The 18,258-nt window shown below is 48.0% G+C and overlaps 2 protein-coding genes across 3 annotated transcripts; both read right to left on the bottom strand.

Annotated features, from left to right (window-relative positions):
* Positions 1-334: 334 nt before the first annotated feature.
* On the bottom strand, positions 335-15,385 carry mgab (MAX dimerization protein MGA b). Of its 2 annotated transcripts, none has more exons than XM_078798791.1 (22): positions 14,930-15,385; positions 11,735-12,863; positions 10,069-10,516; positions 9,786-9,882; positions 9,612-9,725; positions 9,408-9,536; positions 9,254-9,313; positions 8,809-9,142; positions 8,135-8,306; positions 7,760-7,964; positions 7,321-7,442; positions 7,052-7,184; positions 6,757-6,962; positions 5,734-5,952; positions 5,393-5,636; positions 4,861-5,318; positions 4,406-4,512; positions 4,290-4,329; positions 4,026-4,190; positions 2,959-3,070; positions 2,312-2,836; positions 335-1,434 (listed from the first exon to the last, which is right to left on the bottom strand). In XM_078798791.1, exons 2-22 carry the CDS (start codon positions 12,832-12,834, stop codon positions 923-925), a joined length of 5,502 nt encoding a protein of 1,833 aa, XP_078654917.1. In that variant the 5' UTR covers positions 12,835-12,863; positions 14,930-15,385; the 3' UTR covers positions 335-922. The 2 variants fall into 2 exon arrangements, with proteins under 2 accessions (XP_078654917.1, XP_057912930.2); XM_058056947.2 differs by having other exon boundaries at positions 9,221-9,313; positions 14,930-15,384.
* An 819-nt stretch (positions 15,386-16,204) lies between these two features.
* Positions 16,205-17,870, bottom strand: ora6 (olfactory receptor class A related 6). The gene has a single exon (XM_078799006.1). The coding sequence runs from the start codon at positions 17,680-17,682 to the stop codon at positions 16,756-16,758; it is 927 nt and encodes a 308-aa protein (XP_078655132.1). The 5' UTR covers positions 17,683-17,870; the 3' UTR covers positions 16,205-16,755.
* Between the last annotated feature and the right edge of the window lie 388 nt (positions 17,871-18,258).

The raw sequence follows: 18,258 nt of genomic DNA, 5'->3' as shown, positions 1-18,258 counted from the left end.
GCCATTTATTTCTATGCCGCTTATCCTCAAGAGGGTGGCAGGGGGATGCTGGAGCCTATCCCACTGGTGGCCAGCCCATGGCAGGTCACATATAGACAAACAACCATTCCCACCCACATTCATACCTATGGACAATTTGGAGTGGCCACTGAAGCTAACATGCTAACATGTTTTTGGGGAGTTGCTTTTTTGGGTAGCATTGCATTAATGAAAAACACGTCAACAGATTTTTCGGCATATTTGGAGATGTTCATACATACAGATTGTGTCCTGTCAGTCATCTTTCTGCTCCTAAAACAGGAGCGTATCTTCACGTAATGATAACAAATTCACTCCAACGATGATCAATCCCAATCCAATTCTTAATGTAACAGCCCTTGTTGTTTGTCTATTTATTGACGAGGCAACAGGAGCTGAGCAGTGACAATCACAGCCAAAAAAAGGTGTACAATATTCCATTTCGTTAGGTACATACATAGATGGCTTTTTGCGTTACAGTTTGTCAAATGATTCCTCAACAGGTTTGATGTCTCCCGGCACATCGAAAGAAAAGCAAAAGATCATTGGTAAAAGACAGTTGTTCCACATTCATGAACAATCCAGTGTATTTTAACGACAGGTGGACTTTAAAAGCAAATACAGTATTTATAGGAATTTCTGGAATGTCACCTTAAACTCATGTAGCTTTTACCTGCAAGAATAAGGGTGTGTGTGTGTGTGTGAGGGCTCAATCATCCACGATGCAAACATTCAGCAGGTTAATTGATGTACCTGATTAAGTAAGAGCGGTCTGCACGCTAACTAAGCAGCATTAAGTGTTTCACAGTGACCCTGGTCCTTCATTCATTCATTCATTCATTCATTCACACACGCACCAGTTAGTGACCTGCATTCCCAGTGTAGTCATCCCAACCGAGCAGACTCAGTCCGACTCGGATTCGGGCTCCAGCTCCATCTCCACGTCTATCCAGGACCGTCTCTTGGCGCTGGGGAAGTCCTTACCCAGTGAGGCCCGGGTTCTTGGCCGTGACCCGCTGCCATCTCCGGAGGAGTCTGGGGTCACGGGGGTGAAGTCGTCCTCCCCGTGTCCGGCCGCCAGCAGCTTCTTCCGAGGTCTCCCCCTGGGACGTTTACCCTGTGGGATCCTGGTGTACTTCGGGGGTCGGCCTCGGGGCCGTCGTGCGACGGACGGGTCGGGATCTGTCTCCAGTGGACGCCGCTTCTCAGCGTGCATTTTCATGCCGGGTTCCCCGCTGTCTGATGCGACGCCGCCAGGTGAGACGTTCAGCGAGGACTGGCCCTGAGGCCTTGCAGAGTCCGCCGGGGAGACCTGGTCCTGGTTCTTGTCAGGGGTCACACTGGATGTCCGGATGCTGAGGAGCTCTCCTTCCTGGGTGGGGTTCCTGAACATGAGCGTGTACACGCCTTGGGCAGCTGCCAACACAAAAAAAACCACACATGACAACAAATACACATTGACTCAGGTGCTTCTACTGGGGGGGGCAGGTCTTACCTTATTTCTAGACATTTTTCATCATTTACATCAATTAAGCATTTCTTATGAAACAAATCAAAAAGCTCACTTTAGCCCGTCCACACACAAACACTGAGGCAATTATGCAAATGACACAATGACGCCCCCAACAAAGCTAGCACTGACAACACAGATTATAAACTATTATTTGTTCCAATGAGGTATGGCATCTATTCCAGCAGAGGACATTAAAAAATTGTATAAATATGATAATACTTGCTAGGGTCATACAATAATTATGGCACTGAATTATCATCATACTAACAACCAGTCATTTAAAAAAGCCTTTCAATGACGCAAGATTACCCATACTGTGTGGGTGAGAAAATCAAGCGCTCCTTGTACCTCCAGCCTAACCCTAACTTCCCCGGCGCTCATATGGAACAACAAACATTAGCTTCAAGAGGGAGGACGTTGTGCCAATTGTTCCGCCATGAGGAGACTAAAACTCCACGGACCACACAACAATACCTCATCAAGCGCTGCAAAAGTGCCACACCTCCATGGCATCACAAGGGGCTGCTCGGAGCGTGTACCTGAATACAGTGCACCTTGCTGGGCCACAGCAGGTGGCTCCTCCCCTTCTATACTCTGCTTCTCCTGGTAGTAGTCATGTCATGATGTTTCATCCACAGCTACTAGCTCCAGCTGTGCTACACTACACTCCCATCATAAAGTAGATCTAAAACGCTGATATCGGTGGTATCGGTATGGTGCATGTGTAATATGTCCATATTTATATGAAGCGGCGGTGGGCACCACAAGGAGGAAACTTACGTGGTTTCAGACACGAGGGAAGGATGAGTCTGCCGGTTTTGGAGCGAATCAGAGGCAGGGATAAAGGCTGCGTGGGTGGAGTCACGTTCACGTTAGAAGGAGGAGGATCCGATGGCGCCTGGGGAGGAGAGGGTGGCTTCGGGGGGTCAGAGGGAAGTGGTGGCTGGGCATCACTTTGGCCTGGCGGGGAGGGAAGGCTTGCTAGAGGCGGAACTAAAGGGGGGTGAGGCTGGGACACTGGTACGCTTAAGGGTGGGGTTGGGGGCACCAGTGGGACTGGGGGCCGGGGCTGCTCGGGCCGGGTGGTTGGTGCTGGTGGAATGGTCGCCGTGGTCTCCAGTTTGGGCTGGGTGGTTGCTGCTGGTGGGAGGACTGGAGCCGGCGGTGTGGGCGGCCGCTCCGTTTTGGGTACCGGTTTGAGGAGATGAGCTGTGGACTGTGGCTCCGATGGCTTGGAGCTGCCTTTGTCCCTCAACCTCTTGAAGAGGATTTTCAGGTTGCGTTGGATCCGTTCCTCAGACTTCCCTTAACAAAAAAAAAAGAGAAAACAAAACATTTCAGGTTGATGTGGAGGTTAGTTTGCACTCTGGGGGGACATGAGAGTCAGCCTCAGATGCCAAAGTGGAATAAAAGCAGCACAAACGCACCAGACAAGGAAGACAGCTTCTTCAAGTGGAGAGCCTGGACCCGAGCCAGCTCCTTCTTGGTCTCCAGCAGGCAGTTGGACATGGTGGTCAGCATGTGGATCTCATTTGTAGCCTGCAGCCACAGGACGGCATATTCACAGATTTACTATCACAAACATTTCTTTTAATTACAGTCATCCCTCCTTTACTGCGGCAGATAAGTCGTTCCAGGGCTGCCCGTGACAAGCACATTTCCACAAAGTAGAATTCCTTACTCATAAATGCAATAATTTCATAGTTTAAAAATAAAAAACAGGTTACAATAATTTAATACGGTTTGTAACATTATTAGAAACCTTTAGGTGTGAAACAACACCCCTATAGTCACCTTTACACTCCTAAAATTTGAAAAGTGGACACAGGGCATCAAAAAAACTGTTTACTACCTTCTAAATGTGCTTTTATATTGTGATTAGAGCCCTCTAGACATGAAATAACACCCCTATAGGCACCTTTACACTCCTAAAATTTGAAAAGTAGACACAAAGGGCATCAAAAAAACTGTTTACTACCTTCTGAATGTGCTTTTATATTGTGATTAGAGCCCTCTAGACATGAAATAACAGCCCTATAGTCACCTTTACACTCCTAAAATTTGAAAAGTAGACAAACAGGGCATCAAAAAAAACTGTTTACTACCTTCTAAATGTGCTTTTATATTGTGATTAGAGCCCTCTAGACATGAAATAACAGCCCTATAGTCACCTTTACACTCCTAAAATTTGAAAAGTAGACACACAGGGCATCAAAAAAACTGTTTACTACCTTCTAAATGTGCTTTTATATTGTGATTAGAGCCCTGTAGACATGAAATAACAGCCCTATAGTCACCTTTACACTCCTATTATCCAATATAGTAGACACAAAAAGAGACACGCGAGGCATAAAAACCTGTTTACTAAATAGGCTTTTCAACATTATTAGAGACCTCTAGATAAAAACCAACACCCCTATAGTTACCCTTCAACTCCTATTACCCAATATAGCAGACATATAGGTAAGGCTTATAGCTGTGGTGTGAAACTGACCATGGTGAGAAGGTGCAGTCTGGAGGCCGCCTGTTTTTCCAGGATGTCCTGGAGCCTGTCGAAGAGGCCTCGCTGCTCCAAGCGGCGCTGCCTCTCCAACACCGTGTGCTGCTTTCGCTTCTTGTTCAGGAGGCAGCCGGTGTTGTCCTCGTCGTCTTTGCGTTCCTGAGTGAGTAAAGCGGCATCAACATCCAAAAAAAGTAAGGAAAGACGCCGCATGTAGAATAGACAGGAAAATGCTCTCCGCCGTTTAAAATGCCACACCTGCTTGTTGAACCACGCATCTCCAGCAGCGGAGTGAAGACTGGAAGAGAAACGAGATGTCAAACTCAAGACGGGCAAAAAGGTGAACTCAAATCCTCTGCTTCAGGAAGACATACGGAAGGAACGGGCTGCCGTCTGACTCCTTGGCCATTTCCTTCAACCTGGCGATGGCCTTCTGCTGTTTGGCCTCCTCCACCGTCTCAATGTCCACGGAGATGTTCTCCTGGGGAAAGAACGCAGATACGTTGTTTTCACAGCACTATGACAACATATAAAAACATTAGGGAACTCTTCTCTTCCTGAAGCGCTGCACATGAAAAGGTGAAAGCGTGATCAAAACATGCACCCCTACTGCGCTGCCACCTGCATGAATGTAGAACATGCTCACTCCACATAGAGATGCCCAAGCAGGGAATCCAACCCAGGTCTTCCCATTTCCTGACTGTGTAGCCTCCATGCCAACCACTGCAACACCACGCAGCCCATAGTTGTGCACGCTACTGGTTCATGGCAGCACGTCATATGTATGTTGTGAAGCACATGCCGAGTCATAGCACAAAGTCTCACTCACGTCGCTTAAGTCAGAAGAGTCCGAGACGGAGCCTTCATCTTCGGAGGAAGAAGAAATCAGTACGACTTCCTCCATCTTTGAAGGCGTTCCTTTAACGGCCTCCGTCACCTCCCCTGGCTCCACCGCCCCGTTAAGGGTTTTGTCTGCCCCCACTGTTTGGGACCCCGTCGGCGCAGCGTCCAGCTTTGGCAGCTGAATGAGGGTGAAGCCCCCCGGCAAGGAGATGCCCTGCTGCTTCTGGTCTCTCTGGCCCGGTTTGGACGGAGGGCAGATCCTGAAGGAGTAGGTCCCACTCTGGCTCAGGAAGCTGGGGGTTTTCAGAGAGGGCGACACGGTGAGAGAGACGGGGGAGCATGTGGGCCTTAAGACGCCGAGGGGGCCTGGCGCCGATGAGGTCGGCGCTTGCTGTGGCAACGTCTCTGCCTCCTTGTTTACACTGTGTGCTTGGAACAAACGGACTGAGGAGAAGGAAGGAGATACATCAGGTTGCTGAAAGAGTGCTCCACAAAATGAAGACAAGGCGCACACGTACTCTGTGGGGGCGCCTTCAGGTCGCTGCTGTTCTTGGGAGAGACCACCGGGGGGAGCAGTCTCCCGGCGACCTTTAAGCTCTGTTTAGCAGCCGGGTCGTGTTTGGGGCCGGCGTCTGTTTTCAAAGGGAGGTCCACGCTGGGCTGCAGCCTTCCCGTGACGTACGCCGCCAGCCGGTTGGCCGGGTGCAGCGAGCCCACGCTGCCCAGCAACAGCCGCGCCTGTTTGTAGGACTTCCCGTTGACCTGTAAAGAAACAGGTAGGACAAATAGGACTCTTTTACTCAACTGCAGAGAGCAGCAGGCACGTACTGTTCTTTGTAAATCAATTTTGCACACCAACCACTATGAGTCCAGGCTCTTGGACGCTGGCAGGTTTCATCCTGGCGACCATCACGCCGGCAGGCATCATACCGGTCAGGAAGGGCGTGACTCCGAACAGCCTGGAGTCCTCCACCTCCACCAGGTCCTGCTCTTCCTCACAGCTGTCAGCGCTTTCAGCCTCCTCCTCCTCCTCGTCGTTCTTGCCTGCTGACATTCTTGCCCCGAGACCGATGTGTAGCTGCAGTGGGGACCGCACAGCGACATACATTCATTCCGATGCTTAGGTCAGCATGATCTACAACCAAATCATTCATTTGATAGAATAGTCCAAAGTCAATGTTTACATGTGAGCTCAGGGGAAGCGCAATAAAGAAGCGCTTAATTTGTTCACCCAGACAATACGGGTGCGTTGGTTTCAATTATCAGTTATTGGGGCTATTTTTAATGTTATCAGATGATGTCATAAGTCCATGTCGGCCTGATAATTATCAGTCCAATAACTACTTTTTCCATTTAAAATTTGTTAAAAATTTATAAAAACTTTATTTAAACAAGCAGACATGTAAAGGACTTAAAGGGGCCCATAAATGTGGTTAGAATAGTGTATTCTTATGTTCAACCATGCCAAAGTCTCCCATCATGAGCCCTGAAAGAGGTTTGGGGTGGTTCAGAATGCTCGCTTTCACAGTACCCCCCACGCTGTGACATCACAGTGAGCTGGACTTCCTCACAGCGGAGTGGGCGTGGGGTGGACTAAATGAAGAGAGCATTTTGAAAAGCCAAGGAAATCCAGCTGGAATAGGTGCAGATTCTGGAAGCTCTAGAAAGCTTTCTGCGCACGTTTTGGTGTGTAGCTTCTCTATAGGAGTCCACAACTCAATCCAAAAGGGCCGAAAAGAGCATAATAGGGCAGAAAAAAGGCGACTTCCATTTATTCGTTAGGTAGCTTCCATTTTAAATGTGCCTAGCATGTTATGCTACTTTTTCCACATTCAAAACATGCAGCCCTCAATGTGAGGTCATTACACGTGCACAAACTCACCTTGTAGGTGAGGACGTCTCCGCTGGGCTTCTTTATGAAGATCTTCATGATGGGGTGGATGTGGTAGGGTCCCACGGCGAACGACTCGGACAGCTTGTTCTGACTCATGCGCTGGCACAGGGCCTCCAGGACCATCTGGGTGTCTTTTTCCCAGCAGCATGCCGACTGGATCTCGATGTGTTTTTTGATCGGCCCTTGTTTGCAGGCTGTTGTTTAATGCGGGGGGGAACACAAATGCAGGAGTCACACTCTGGAGCCCAAGATGCTTCATCATAAACACTCACGGCAGTCCTACCACTTGGAGGGGCGACGCCCTTGGGCTTGATGGTGGGCTGAGTCGGCGGCTCGCTATCGAACGGCCGTATGCGGGCGCACGTCAAGAAGCTCTCCAAGTATTTATACACCGGATCCTTGTCCTCTTCCTTCATCTGCAATCATGTTTAATAATCAATATTTATATTTCAATATCACCACTTTCTACTAGCAGTAGATGTCTTATTCAGTGATCAGTTGATATGAAATAAAAGCAATGAGGTGAATGAAAAAGGATTCTTTTTTTGGTACCTGCAGAGGAGCAGTGGAGGCGCTGGGGGTATTCGGAAGGGACTCACTGAAGCTTTTCGGAGAAAACAGTGGCTCTAGATCCCTGTCGAAAATGTTGTGATTCCACAGTTTACTGGTCTTTGCTGGTGGAAACAGAAAAAGCAAAATACGTGTGAAGGTTGTGAGCAAGCAATCAAAACAATAAGCGGCCCTACAGGCTACATTAATACACTACAGAACTGACTAGTATTTCCTGCCATAGCACCAGAATCACATCGAGGAACTTGAGGAACTTGGATGTGTGTGCAACAGGTTCTTCAAAACCATGTCATGCCTGTGTGGCTGCCATCCACTAGAGGGCACACTGTCCCGGGGTCAGTGGCATGCTGTGACCTCATCAGTGCTATTTAGCAACGACTTCAAACGACACCTGACTGATCACGACGTGCAATCATCTCACCCCGAGTCGCTTCAAACGTTTTTTGCTGGGAGCAGACGCAGTCCAACATGCATTGGGGCTGCCGGCAGTGGCGAGGGCTCGCTTTGGGGTATTGGAGGCTGGGGCACACGCAGCCCAGCCTGCAGAACTCCTGGCCACATTCCGGCACCGTGGCATTGTGGTCCGGGTGCGGGGGAGATCCCTGTTGAGACTGGCGGTGCAGCGCCTGAGCAAAAAACAGGAGATGGGGCAGGTGAGGTCTCAAGGTCACTTCTGGCGGGTTTCTTGACATGATGGATGCTGACATGTACAATGGCCACCCAGATACAAGAGCAGTATGAAAGATTCCACCTCCACAAAAGATAATATCAAACAATACACACGTTTCTTTCCTACCTTTTTGGTCAACATGACAGACAGAGCAGCCGCCATCCTCTTAGACGTCACCTGTGTTCTCTCCCATCCCCGGCTGACGGCATCTGCCTCCATGTCCATCAGCTTGGACTGAACCTCTGGGTCGTACGAGGGTCTTCTCGGGCTGGAGATGGGCAACATCTGCTTGGATGAACTGAGGATAGAAGAGGTGTCAGGTAACCATTCTTATCTCTCATGCTTCATTTCTTATGAGCAAACCAAAAGCTCAGTAGAGAAAAGTCCACACACGGACACAGTGCAAGAGTTGGTATCCCACAGGAACCAGTGTACAGTCCTCCCTCCTTTATGGTGGATAATTGGTACCCGACCTGACCGTGATGAGTCCAATTCTGCCAAGTAGGATTCAACAGGAATGTAGTATGTTTCATAGTCAGACTTTCTATGTACTGCCTTTAACATGGTTAGAGCCCTCTGGACATAAAATAACACCCCTATAGTTACTCTTACACTACTATTATTCTATGTTTACATAGAATCTATCACACAGCGCAGGTTACGGGATCACTACAGGGACAAAACAGATGGCCAGTGCTAGCATAGCAAGCTAACTAGTTAGCCAGTCCAATGTACTTCTATACTAAATTTAGCCTGGACAGTAACAACACGGGTGGAAAAAAAAGGGCTGAAGTAGTCACCTTTGTGGATCGAAACCAGTGCTCCCAGTCCTGCAGCCATCTTCCGCTACAGGTCTGGCTAGTCCTGGAGCCGGCGACAACAAGGCGGCGTAGAGGAGGGGCTTGAAGGACTGCAGGCAGGGCCTGCTGACGCCCAAGGTGGCCTTGCGTTGCTTGAGCACGCTGTCCAGCGTTTTCACGTAGCTGGAGCTTTTCTCCGGCAGCTGATACGCCACCGACGCTGCCTCGGGGCTGGTGGAGAAGGCGGCGGCGCGCTCGCTGATCTGCTGCTCTTCGCTCTCCAGGTACTCATCCAGCATGTTGCTGCAGAAGGCTGAACGGTTCTTCTGGGAGGCTGAGAACATGACAAAAAGGTCTATTGAGGTCAGATTTGCTCGCCACTCATTGCAAGGCTTCAAAAAGGCAGCCTCACCATGCTTGCTGTGAATTAACTTGCTTTTCCAACCCTTTATTTTGGTAATGTCACTAGTCTTTCCTGTTCGGGAGATGAAGGGCAATCCGTCGCCTGCACGGGAAGCACAACACATGCATGCACTTTCACACTGTTCAATGCCCAGTGATGGCGTTTACTCCTTGATTGTGTGTCGAGCGTGACTTACCGTCACTGCACATGGAGGTGCCGCCATTGTCTCCTCCTGGCAGCTCCGATGGGGGCAGCGGCAGGCGAACCCCCAGGTAACACAAGTCGATGGGCTTGGTGACGTCGAGGGAGCTTAACTTCAAACCCACTGAACAGAAGTCAGGAAGTATTTGAGATGTGATTAGATTGAAGGATTGTATCGTGGTATCGCGCGTCCACTCACCCTCCTGGAGGACGGGGTGGATGACCTGTCTGTGTTTCATAACTTGGAGGTCCTTCAGCAAGATGGCCTCCAGGCGCCATATCCTCTCCTCAAGCGTCTCTGGGACGAGCGCCTCTGAAACATCCCGAAAATGCATCAAGAAAATGCAACGTTTGGTCCTCATGAGCTTCTTACCGGTCTTGATGGACTGCGTGGGAGCTGCTGAGGAATCCGACGGCGGCGTCGAGGCAGGATTGGCAGGAAATGCTCGGACGTGACGCTCCAGAGCTTCCTGTGACGTGGAAAAGACAGACCAAGAAAAGGAGGAAATATATCAGTCTTTTCATGTTTTGAAATCAAATGCTTGAAATTAATGAGAAAAAAGTGTCAATAAAGATTGCAAGATTTTGAAGCGTGACGAAAAAGAAAACATGGCGGCTAGTTTGGGAGCAAGAAAAGAACGGAGAGGTTGGCTTACCCTGGTGTGGAACGACACAAACGTGATGCCCTCCACTTCGTCCAGCTCTGGTTGCGTAGCCACGCCCAATGACGGCCTGTGGTCCTCTGCGGGGGAGGGGGCCGTTTTCCATCCTGGGCGGATTCTCGCCCAGTGCCCGCCTCTCCTGCCGGGCTCTTTCAGGGACTCCCAGGCGGAGGGTAACAATGACGATGATGACGATGATGATGACATCAGTGTCTTTGGGTTGACTTCCATGTGCGGCTGCTTGCAGGGGGGTGCATCGTCATCCTCACCATCAACACCTTCTTTGTCTTCTTTGACATCCACAAGTGGACATTTTGGTGTGAGCACCAGGTCCCCTGGGGCTTGACCTCCCGTCACGCACCCGCTGACATGCTCATCCTTTGGGGCGGGGTTGAGGGGGCTGGGCTCGACAGGGAGGGGCACGAACCTGGCGCTCAGAGGGCTGTGAGACAGTTCCAAAGAAGACACGTTAACATTAGGCTGGATTCCCCCTTCTGTCACCAGGTAGTCAAGAACTGGTGTGTGTGCTCGTTATGGAGACGAGGCAACAGCAGAGGTCAGCAATTAATGGCCTCGTTGTAGGATTGATTACTTGTGTGAAAGGCCACTGCTTCCTATATCTTCCTTTATCCGTTTGTGGCGCTACCTGTTGGCGCTGGCTCGTGAACACATTATAACGGGACCATCCGTGGTTCCAGCTAGATGGCATTGGTGCTTCTTAACACGCCTCACATGTACCTGCTCTGCTACAGAACAACAACACGTAGCAGGAGGGATCGCTGTTGTCAATTTAGCAACATCAAGATTGTTTTTTTTAAAATAACTGGTAACATGGTTAGCGCATAGACCTCACAGCTAGGAGACGAGGGTTCAATTCCACCTTCGGCCATCTCTGTGTGGAGTTTGCATGTTCTCCCCGTGCATGCGTGGGTTTTCTCCGGGGACTCCGGTTTCCTCCCACATTCCAAAAACATGCTAGGTTAATTGGCGACATCAAATTGTCCATAGGTATGAATGTGAGTGTCAATGGTTGTTTGTCTATATGTGCCCTGTGATTGGCTGGCCACCAGTCCAGGGTGTACCCCGCCTCTCGCCCGAAGACAGCTGGGATAGGCTCCAGCACCCCCCACAACCCTCGTGAGGAAAAGCGGTACAAAATGAATGAATGAATGAATGGTAACATGTCCTTTTTCCATTTTTTTGGACATTCAGCTAATGCTTCAAATTAGCAAAGTATTGTATTATTACGTTATTATTGATTATTATTTATTTTTGTATCGTTAGAAACCATATGCGTGTTGATGTGTCACATAAAAATGGATGGAAGCACTTTTCCTTTAAAGACCATCAGGCCTGCAATAAGGTTTATCACTTAATTTCGATACACCCTAAAATGAACATCTCTGTTGGTATGAACGCCGGGTAAATTATTCAATATGTTTGAGATTCGAGCATTAAGCCTCGGACCTGCACCTTCATCAAGACTGACACCACAGACATGTTTCTTGCATCAGTCTGCGCCTTTGTGGAGGTAATAGAGGTGCCGTTATTGGGTGTGTACTATACACCATAATGAAATGTATGCATGTTAACCGGCTATTACGACAAGAAAAACCTCTGTGGCACAAAGAGGAACACATTTGGGAAAGTAACAACATACCTTTGCTCCACAGGTTCTTCTTCGGCTTCTATTGGTTCCTCAGGCTGTGAGAGCTGATGTTCACTGTTCAGCAGCAGCATCCTCGTTTCACTCGATGGAGGGTCGAGCCTGTCCTCCCTGAAGCCCTTGGCAAAAGGATTGTGGTTAATTTTCAGCTGAGTGATCAGAAAGTTCTGGTAAGTGGTGACGGCCTTGAATTCTGTCTGCGGGAAGGAGAAGGTCATGGTCTCTGAACCGATGACCAGAGGCCGATGCAGTGTGGGTGCGACCTCGTTGAGAAGGGGGACGATGTGCAGCCTGGGAATGTAGCGGCGCATGGACGTGAGGATGAGGTGACCCTCCGGGTCCCTGGGGTTGTTGGTCAGTTTGACCTTGTAGAAGGACACCAGCCCCACCATCAAGTCGGAGCCGAGACACGGCGTGTAGTGATGGCAGAAGGCCCGCACCGGACCCTCTGTCTGCGGCTCCACCAATCCAACGACCTCCCACTTTGAGGAGTTCCAGCGGTACCTGTACGCATCTGCTGGAACAATGGAGAGCGCCAGGCTGTAGCGCTGCTTGGGATCCAGACCCGTCACGCGGTAGCGACAGTAAGGGAACATGCGGCGGCCGTGTTTGGTGAGGATCATCTCGGTTCCGCAGCTGTAAAACTGCTTCCACACGCGGTCGTTCTCCAGAGTCACGCTGACACCTCGGAGGGTCAGGACGGCGGGATGGTCAGTCGGCTGGAGAGAAGAACCAAAACTGGAATCTGGCGTAGATTCCGTTACGCGGACCAAGCTGGTGACGGCGTACGCCACGGAGTCTGAAGCCGAGATAGCTGGGCCCGTCTCCGCCGTGCCGTCTGAGGCGGTGGGCTTGGCCGGGCTGGCCTCGGCGGGGGAATGGAGCGCCATGACGCCGTCGCTGTGCGCCACGGAGACGGCCTTGCTCTCCAGCGACGCCTCGCTGCCGAAGGCTGGCGTCGCGGCGGTGGGAAAAGTGGGCGTAGAAGAAGGGATGATCGGGAGGGGACCCGAAGGGGGCGTGTTCGCCAGACTCCCCTCCTCCGCGTGCTGGTCCTCCGTGGTGCCGCCTGGTTCATCGTCGGTAGCAGGCATCCCCTTCCGCTCAGCGCAATCACTTCATCCTGTTTGGGAAAGAGTAGATACATTAACACACGACAGACGTCATGCCACACCAAATGCTAATATGCTAATATCCGTCACTGACAATCCATGAGATCATCTGTGTGCAACCACGCTAGTCAAAGATTTTCTATATGTCACGAGTGCTCTGCTGGTTTTAAAGCGCTAATGTAACAATGCTAGTCAAAGATCCTCTATTAAGATCCTCTATCCACCATTGACACTCGTCGTATTTGAAGCCGCTATGTTGTGTGGAAAAGTGGCTTGTTTGGTTGCGCCATTTTTCTCATGGACTTAGTTAGTTCATTTATTATTACCTGACACTAGGGGACTAGTGGTCTAATGGTCCCCCCAGTGGCTTAGGTTTTTGTTTTAGCCCTAAACATAACCACCACTTACACTATGTATTATGTCCATTTAAGATATATCATATTTCTAGCCCTAAACATAACCACCACTTACACTATGTATTATGTCCATTTAAGATATATAGTATTTCTAGCCCTAAACATAACCACCACCTACACTATGTATTATGTCCATTTAAGATATATAGTATATATAGCCCTAAACATAACCACCACCTACACTATGTATTATGTCAATTTAAGATATATAGTATTTCTAGCCCTAAACATAACCACCACCTACACTATGTACTATGTCCATTTAAGAAATAAAACACTCCATTATCTAAATAATTCAACCAATTGCTCCTCCATTACTTAGTCAAATGTTATCTTTTTCTTGTGAATTTTGGATTTGTAGATCCAAAAAAGGGCTGGACAACACTGCTCTACACGACCGGAGCACATTGTTGTTTATGAGGTCTTACTAAAAAAAACGTGAGTCAAAAATGCTCAATGAAAACAGGACTGCTCTGCTGTTTTTAAAGCTCTCATGCAACAATGATAATCAAAGATCCTCTATATCAGGGGTATTCAACCACCGGGCCGCAAGACTATGATACTGTATTTTAATTCATGCTTGCCATCATCAAACAGTGATGTTATCATCTCTATCTAAAGATAATCAGAGAACCCCGGTCCGATGGAGATCTGTGGGAACAAGAACCAGTCTGTGGCTCCAAAAAGAGCCCATTGCTTAGTTAGTGACCAGTCAAAGATGCTCTATGTAATTCTAAACTGCGGTGTGATGTCATTCAAGGGTCCAGATTTGGCCCGTGGGTCGCCATTTGCACACCCCTCAAAATATCACACTTTGATGGCATCAGTGTTTTGGTTTGACTGACATGGCATCGTTTCAGGGGTGTTCCTAATATTGTGACTGGCTAGTATCGCTACATAAGATGGCCAAAAAAATAGGAACAGCTGTCAGTATGAAGCAATGCGGGATACCCCACTGCAAACAATACATTTTGTTCAAGTCCTACCTCTCTGATTGTCAATCATGATTGATTGACGTGCAGACGTGCTCTTTTAATTTTATTTGTAAGCATCCTAAAACTGATAATTTTGATATATCATCGTCGTAACATTACGTCACGGCCATCAAAACAGTATTCACCAACAATGACATCACAATAGGGATTTTTTTTAATAGTAGCTTTTTAACCATTATTGTAGTCCAGTCAAGTGCGAGAAAAGTGGACTTTGATACACCGCTAACAGTGTGAGCTGTTGGGTGCGACTGACCAATAGCAGCTCGGTGTCTTTACTCGTGGAGGACATGGCTGACATGGCCGGATAGTCCCGTGATAAACTCGAACGATAAACAATAACAATACAAGCAGGCCACAAGTGTATTTTATATCGTGTTTAAATGTTAACGTGTCAGTGAAGTGTGACTGAAATGGAATAGCCGTCGTTGAAAGGAGTGAGCACGAGCACGCCGCCATAGAGCTACACAGTCACACCAACATGATGCCGTTGACCAAAGGTGTTAATCGCTATCAAACGGCTCCCAGCCACCATGTTTACCCCCTCCATTTACTGCTTCTACTCCGAAAACATCGAGCTTTAAAAGAAGGAAGTACAAGAAGTTGTTGGGGAAAGAAATAAAGAAAAAAAAGACAACGAGCGAGCGAAGCAGGCAGGCCGCCACTCACCAAGTTGGAAAAGTTGCAGTTTCCTCAAACGCCTCACGTCTCTGCTCCGGTGCAGCCAACGTGGGCCTGGCACAACTGTTGCACCGTCCGGCTTTATCCTTTTTATTTCTCTTTATCCGTCGATCGTAGAAGTAGCAAAGGGGAAAGGCCGAAGAGCCACGCCAAAGCGAGGGCTGCTGCTGCTGCTGCTCCGCATCGACCGACCCCGCTGTGCGTGCACGTCGTGGAGCCAAGAAAGCGCATGCACAGTATCAACCACTCCTCCCCCCTTCTTTACTTCCACCAATGGCGCTAGATCCGCCAGGAACGCGGGAGTTTTTTTTCGTCTTACTGGTGTAAATAATAATAATAAATAACCGCCTGAAGTTCACTCCATTATTTAAAAAGAAAACCCATAAACTTCCTTGGCGTCTTCTTTTTCGTTGTCTACCTGCTCGCCAGCACACACACACACAAACAACATTGGTGCTCGGGGCTGTGACGTCATACCCTCACCATGGCGCCACAGCTCCAGAGGGCCAATACGCATGCTCATTCCGGTTTGTCGAGTCCGTCAACGGCTTCAGTTTTGACATCAAAGTTCAAATAAAGAATGATAAATGGTCGCAGTGATGTGAAACATAAACTACAACATGAGCATTCGTTGAGAGTTTCGTCTTTAAACCAGATAATTGTGATTTGGCATTGGTCTCTGCAATGTGGTGACAAAATGGCGGCCTGGTGGAGTATTACTACAGTTTACATGCTTCCAAAACACATTATATTGAAACTATAGTGCGGTTCTAAACAGCCTTACAGTAAATATGATAGCCCATAGTTACCTCACTTTAATTAAATTTGGTGCTATTATTATTATTTTATTTTTAATGTGTACTAACAGAATGGAGCTAGCTTAACAATCGCTAACTATCTTAGTAGAATGGTGTCGCTAGCTCACACCAATGCTAGCAATGTTGTTCCTTACAACAGCTATACAGTACATTAATAGCTCTAAACATATAATATAGTACAAGTAATATATAACAAAAATAATGCACACAATGGAAAATGCATCACATCTCATTGTATGCATCGTTATGGTAGTGATCGATCCGATACGGAGTAAAACTCACGCTGGTATCGGCAATGTCGATTCGATACTGATTCAATACAAATTCACCTGATGTGTCGGGTAAAATTTTATATCCTACCATAAAGAATACCTGACATTTCATCGGTTAATTACATAAACATTACATTATTTATTTTGAACAATCAAGTATATCGAGTGATTTACAATATAGCTAAGCTAATAACAACAGAAAAAAACAGGACAGAGTCGTATGAGAAAATGGTATTTTAACCAATAAAAAGAACTAGATAACAAAAATAATGTTGAGTTATTCAGAGCTACAAATGTAGTCACAATTCACACCTGGCTCAGGTGAGTATCGCTCATCCATTCATCAGACAAACACGACTTCAAATGATCAAAGTACTGAAAGTATCAATATTTCAGTATCAATGTGATTTAACAAAAAACTACACCAACCCTCAATTCCATAGACTCGGTCACATTGGTCAAATACAGTATGTAAATTATTAAAGATAAAGAATGAGCTACAGCAAGAGAAAACAGCTTTTATTGACCTGCAACGTCCTATTATTAGCATTTAGCTGGATGGTCCTGTCTTTTATTGCAATTCTAATCAATTAAAGGCAAAATCATTTGATGATCCTGAAGAAAAAGTATCGGTATCAGTTAGCACTTTCTCTGTACGAGTCCCACATCCGTCTATTCCTGACATCTGGCGCCATTCTCCATTAGCCGGAAAGCAGCTTTCCAACTAACAAGCGGTGGTACAAACATTCTTTCTTCTAAAGTTCTTGACTGAGAACAAGCTATTCCCAATCCCGTACACGTATGGACTGATGGACGTGTAGGACGTGGATATAAAGAACTCCATTTCTGCCCAAAAGCGGACATCCGTGGGGTTGAAAACCATCTGGAAGATCAGATAGAGAGTCCAGTCTACCAGGAAGAGCGACATGGCCGCCAGGATAGCGACGGTGCTCCGGTGAAGCCGCCGACCGTTACGTTTTCTCACGGTCTGTGTGGAGCCGCTCACGCTGGCGATGGGCGTCACAGTCGTCGTCCGGCTGAGCAGCACGGCAACGATGAGGCTGCTGGTGAGCGTGACGATGATCAGAGGCAGCAGATTGCACAGCAGGAGGAAGACATATTTGTAGATGCGGTTGACAGTTGGACAGTGATCGTCGCTGCAGAGGAAGAAGTCCGAGGGGCATCCTGTGTGGTTCCTCATGAGGTTCCCCGCCTGGCCTTGCAGGTTTATGACAAAGATAGGGATACTCAGGACGGCGGAGATGCCGACGCAAAGCCCGCTCACCATGCAGGCCACCCGAATATTGTCCAAGTAGATGGCAAGATGGACCCTCTTGTAGGTACCCCTCATCTTCTGGTAGCGATAGATGCTGATGAGGACGGTGAAGAGGATGCTGCTGATTTCCCCAAACACGGTCAGGAACTTCAGCGAGCGACAGGACCAAGCATCCGAGAAGACATAGGAGATCTGAAGAAAGTCGTAGATGTTGATGATGAGAATCTCCTCCAGGTTGGCTGCGGCCAGTCCCAGAAGAAACAGCTCAAACGTTTTAAGTGGGGAGACCCTGGTATGAATGATGGAGAGGATGAGGACCACATTGCCTAGCAGACCCATGCAGGAGAGGAGCACTCTTAATATCAGGAGGTGCATGATTGGATCAGTGACTCCTCACTTTGGTGTTCTCCGAGATATGACAGGAGTGGAGAGAGAGAGGGGGGTGGGGGGGGGGGTGATTGCTCATTATAAAGACAGCAAAACAAACCTTCTGGAAACTTCTGAAGGCTGGGAGTCATTAAAGTTCTACCTCTGAGCTTTGCATAGCGTCATCTAGAGACCATGAATTGATTGAAGTCATGGACATGTTGACTTTTTTCCATCGACAAATTCACCTTTACTTCTTCAATGCTTATTTTTGGAATCACACTCTTCAGAAATGACTGCATACAACATCACACATTCAAAGAACACATGTCTTCTCTGTTCTGTGTGTTCTAAAGGTATGAAAACAGATAAAAAAGAGGCAGCTAATTACTGCATGTAAGTGGACCACACCTAGAAAGCCTCCATCATGTCCATCATGTGAGCTGCATATGAAGCACATTGTTATTATTCTTCTTAGGAACATTGTTAAGCACATTGTTAAGAAATACGTGACACCTAGCCACAACACAGCGGCGAGCTACTAGCGGCTAGCTTGAGCACACACTGGCTCCCAATGCCTCAGGA

This window comes from Doryrhamphus excisus, linkage group LG19 (genome assembly GCF_037039965.1).
Source record: "Doryrhamphus excisus strain RoL-2023G ecotype Guam linkage group LG19, RoL_Dexc_Guam_v1.1, whole genome shotgun sequence".
Classification (NCBI taxonomy): Eukaryota; Metazoa; Chordata; class Actinopteri; order Syngnathiformes; family Syngnathidae; genus Doryrhamphus; species Doryrhamphus excisus.
Note: the sequence above shows the minus strand (reverse complement) of the source record. Positions and strands in the feature narration are given on the sequence as shown.

What these genes read in the sequence shown, in the direction of transcription:
- ora6 (XM_078799006.1), bottom strand. Translation starts at nt 17,682, where the DNA reads ATGCACCTCCTGATATTAAGAGTGCTCCTCTCCTGCATGGGTCTGCTA.
- mgab (XM_058056947.2), bottom strand. Translation starts at nt 12,834, where the DNA reads ATGCCTGCTACCGACGATGAACCAGGCGGCACCACGGAGGACCAGCAC. An exon ending in ACTGGTTTCGATCCACAAAG is followed by an intron (nt 8,307 to 8,808) that starts GTGACTACTTCA and finishes TTCTATCCTCAG; the next exon opens with TTCATCCAAGCAGATGTTGC. An exon ending in CTGTCATGTTGACCAAAAAG is followed by an intron (nt 7,965 to 8,134) that starts GTAGGAAAGAAA and finishes TTTTTTGCTCAG; the next exon opens with GCGCTGCACCGCCAGTCTCA.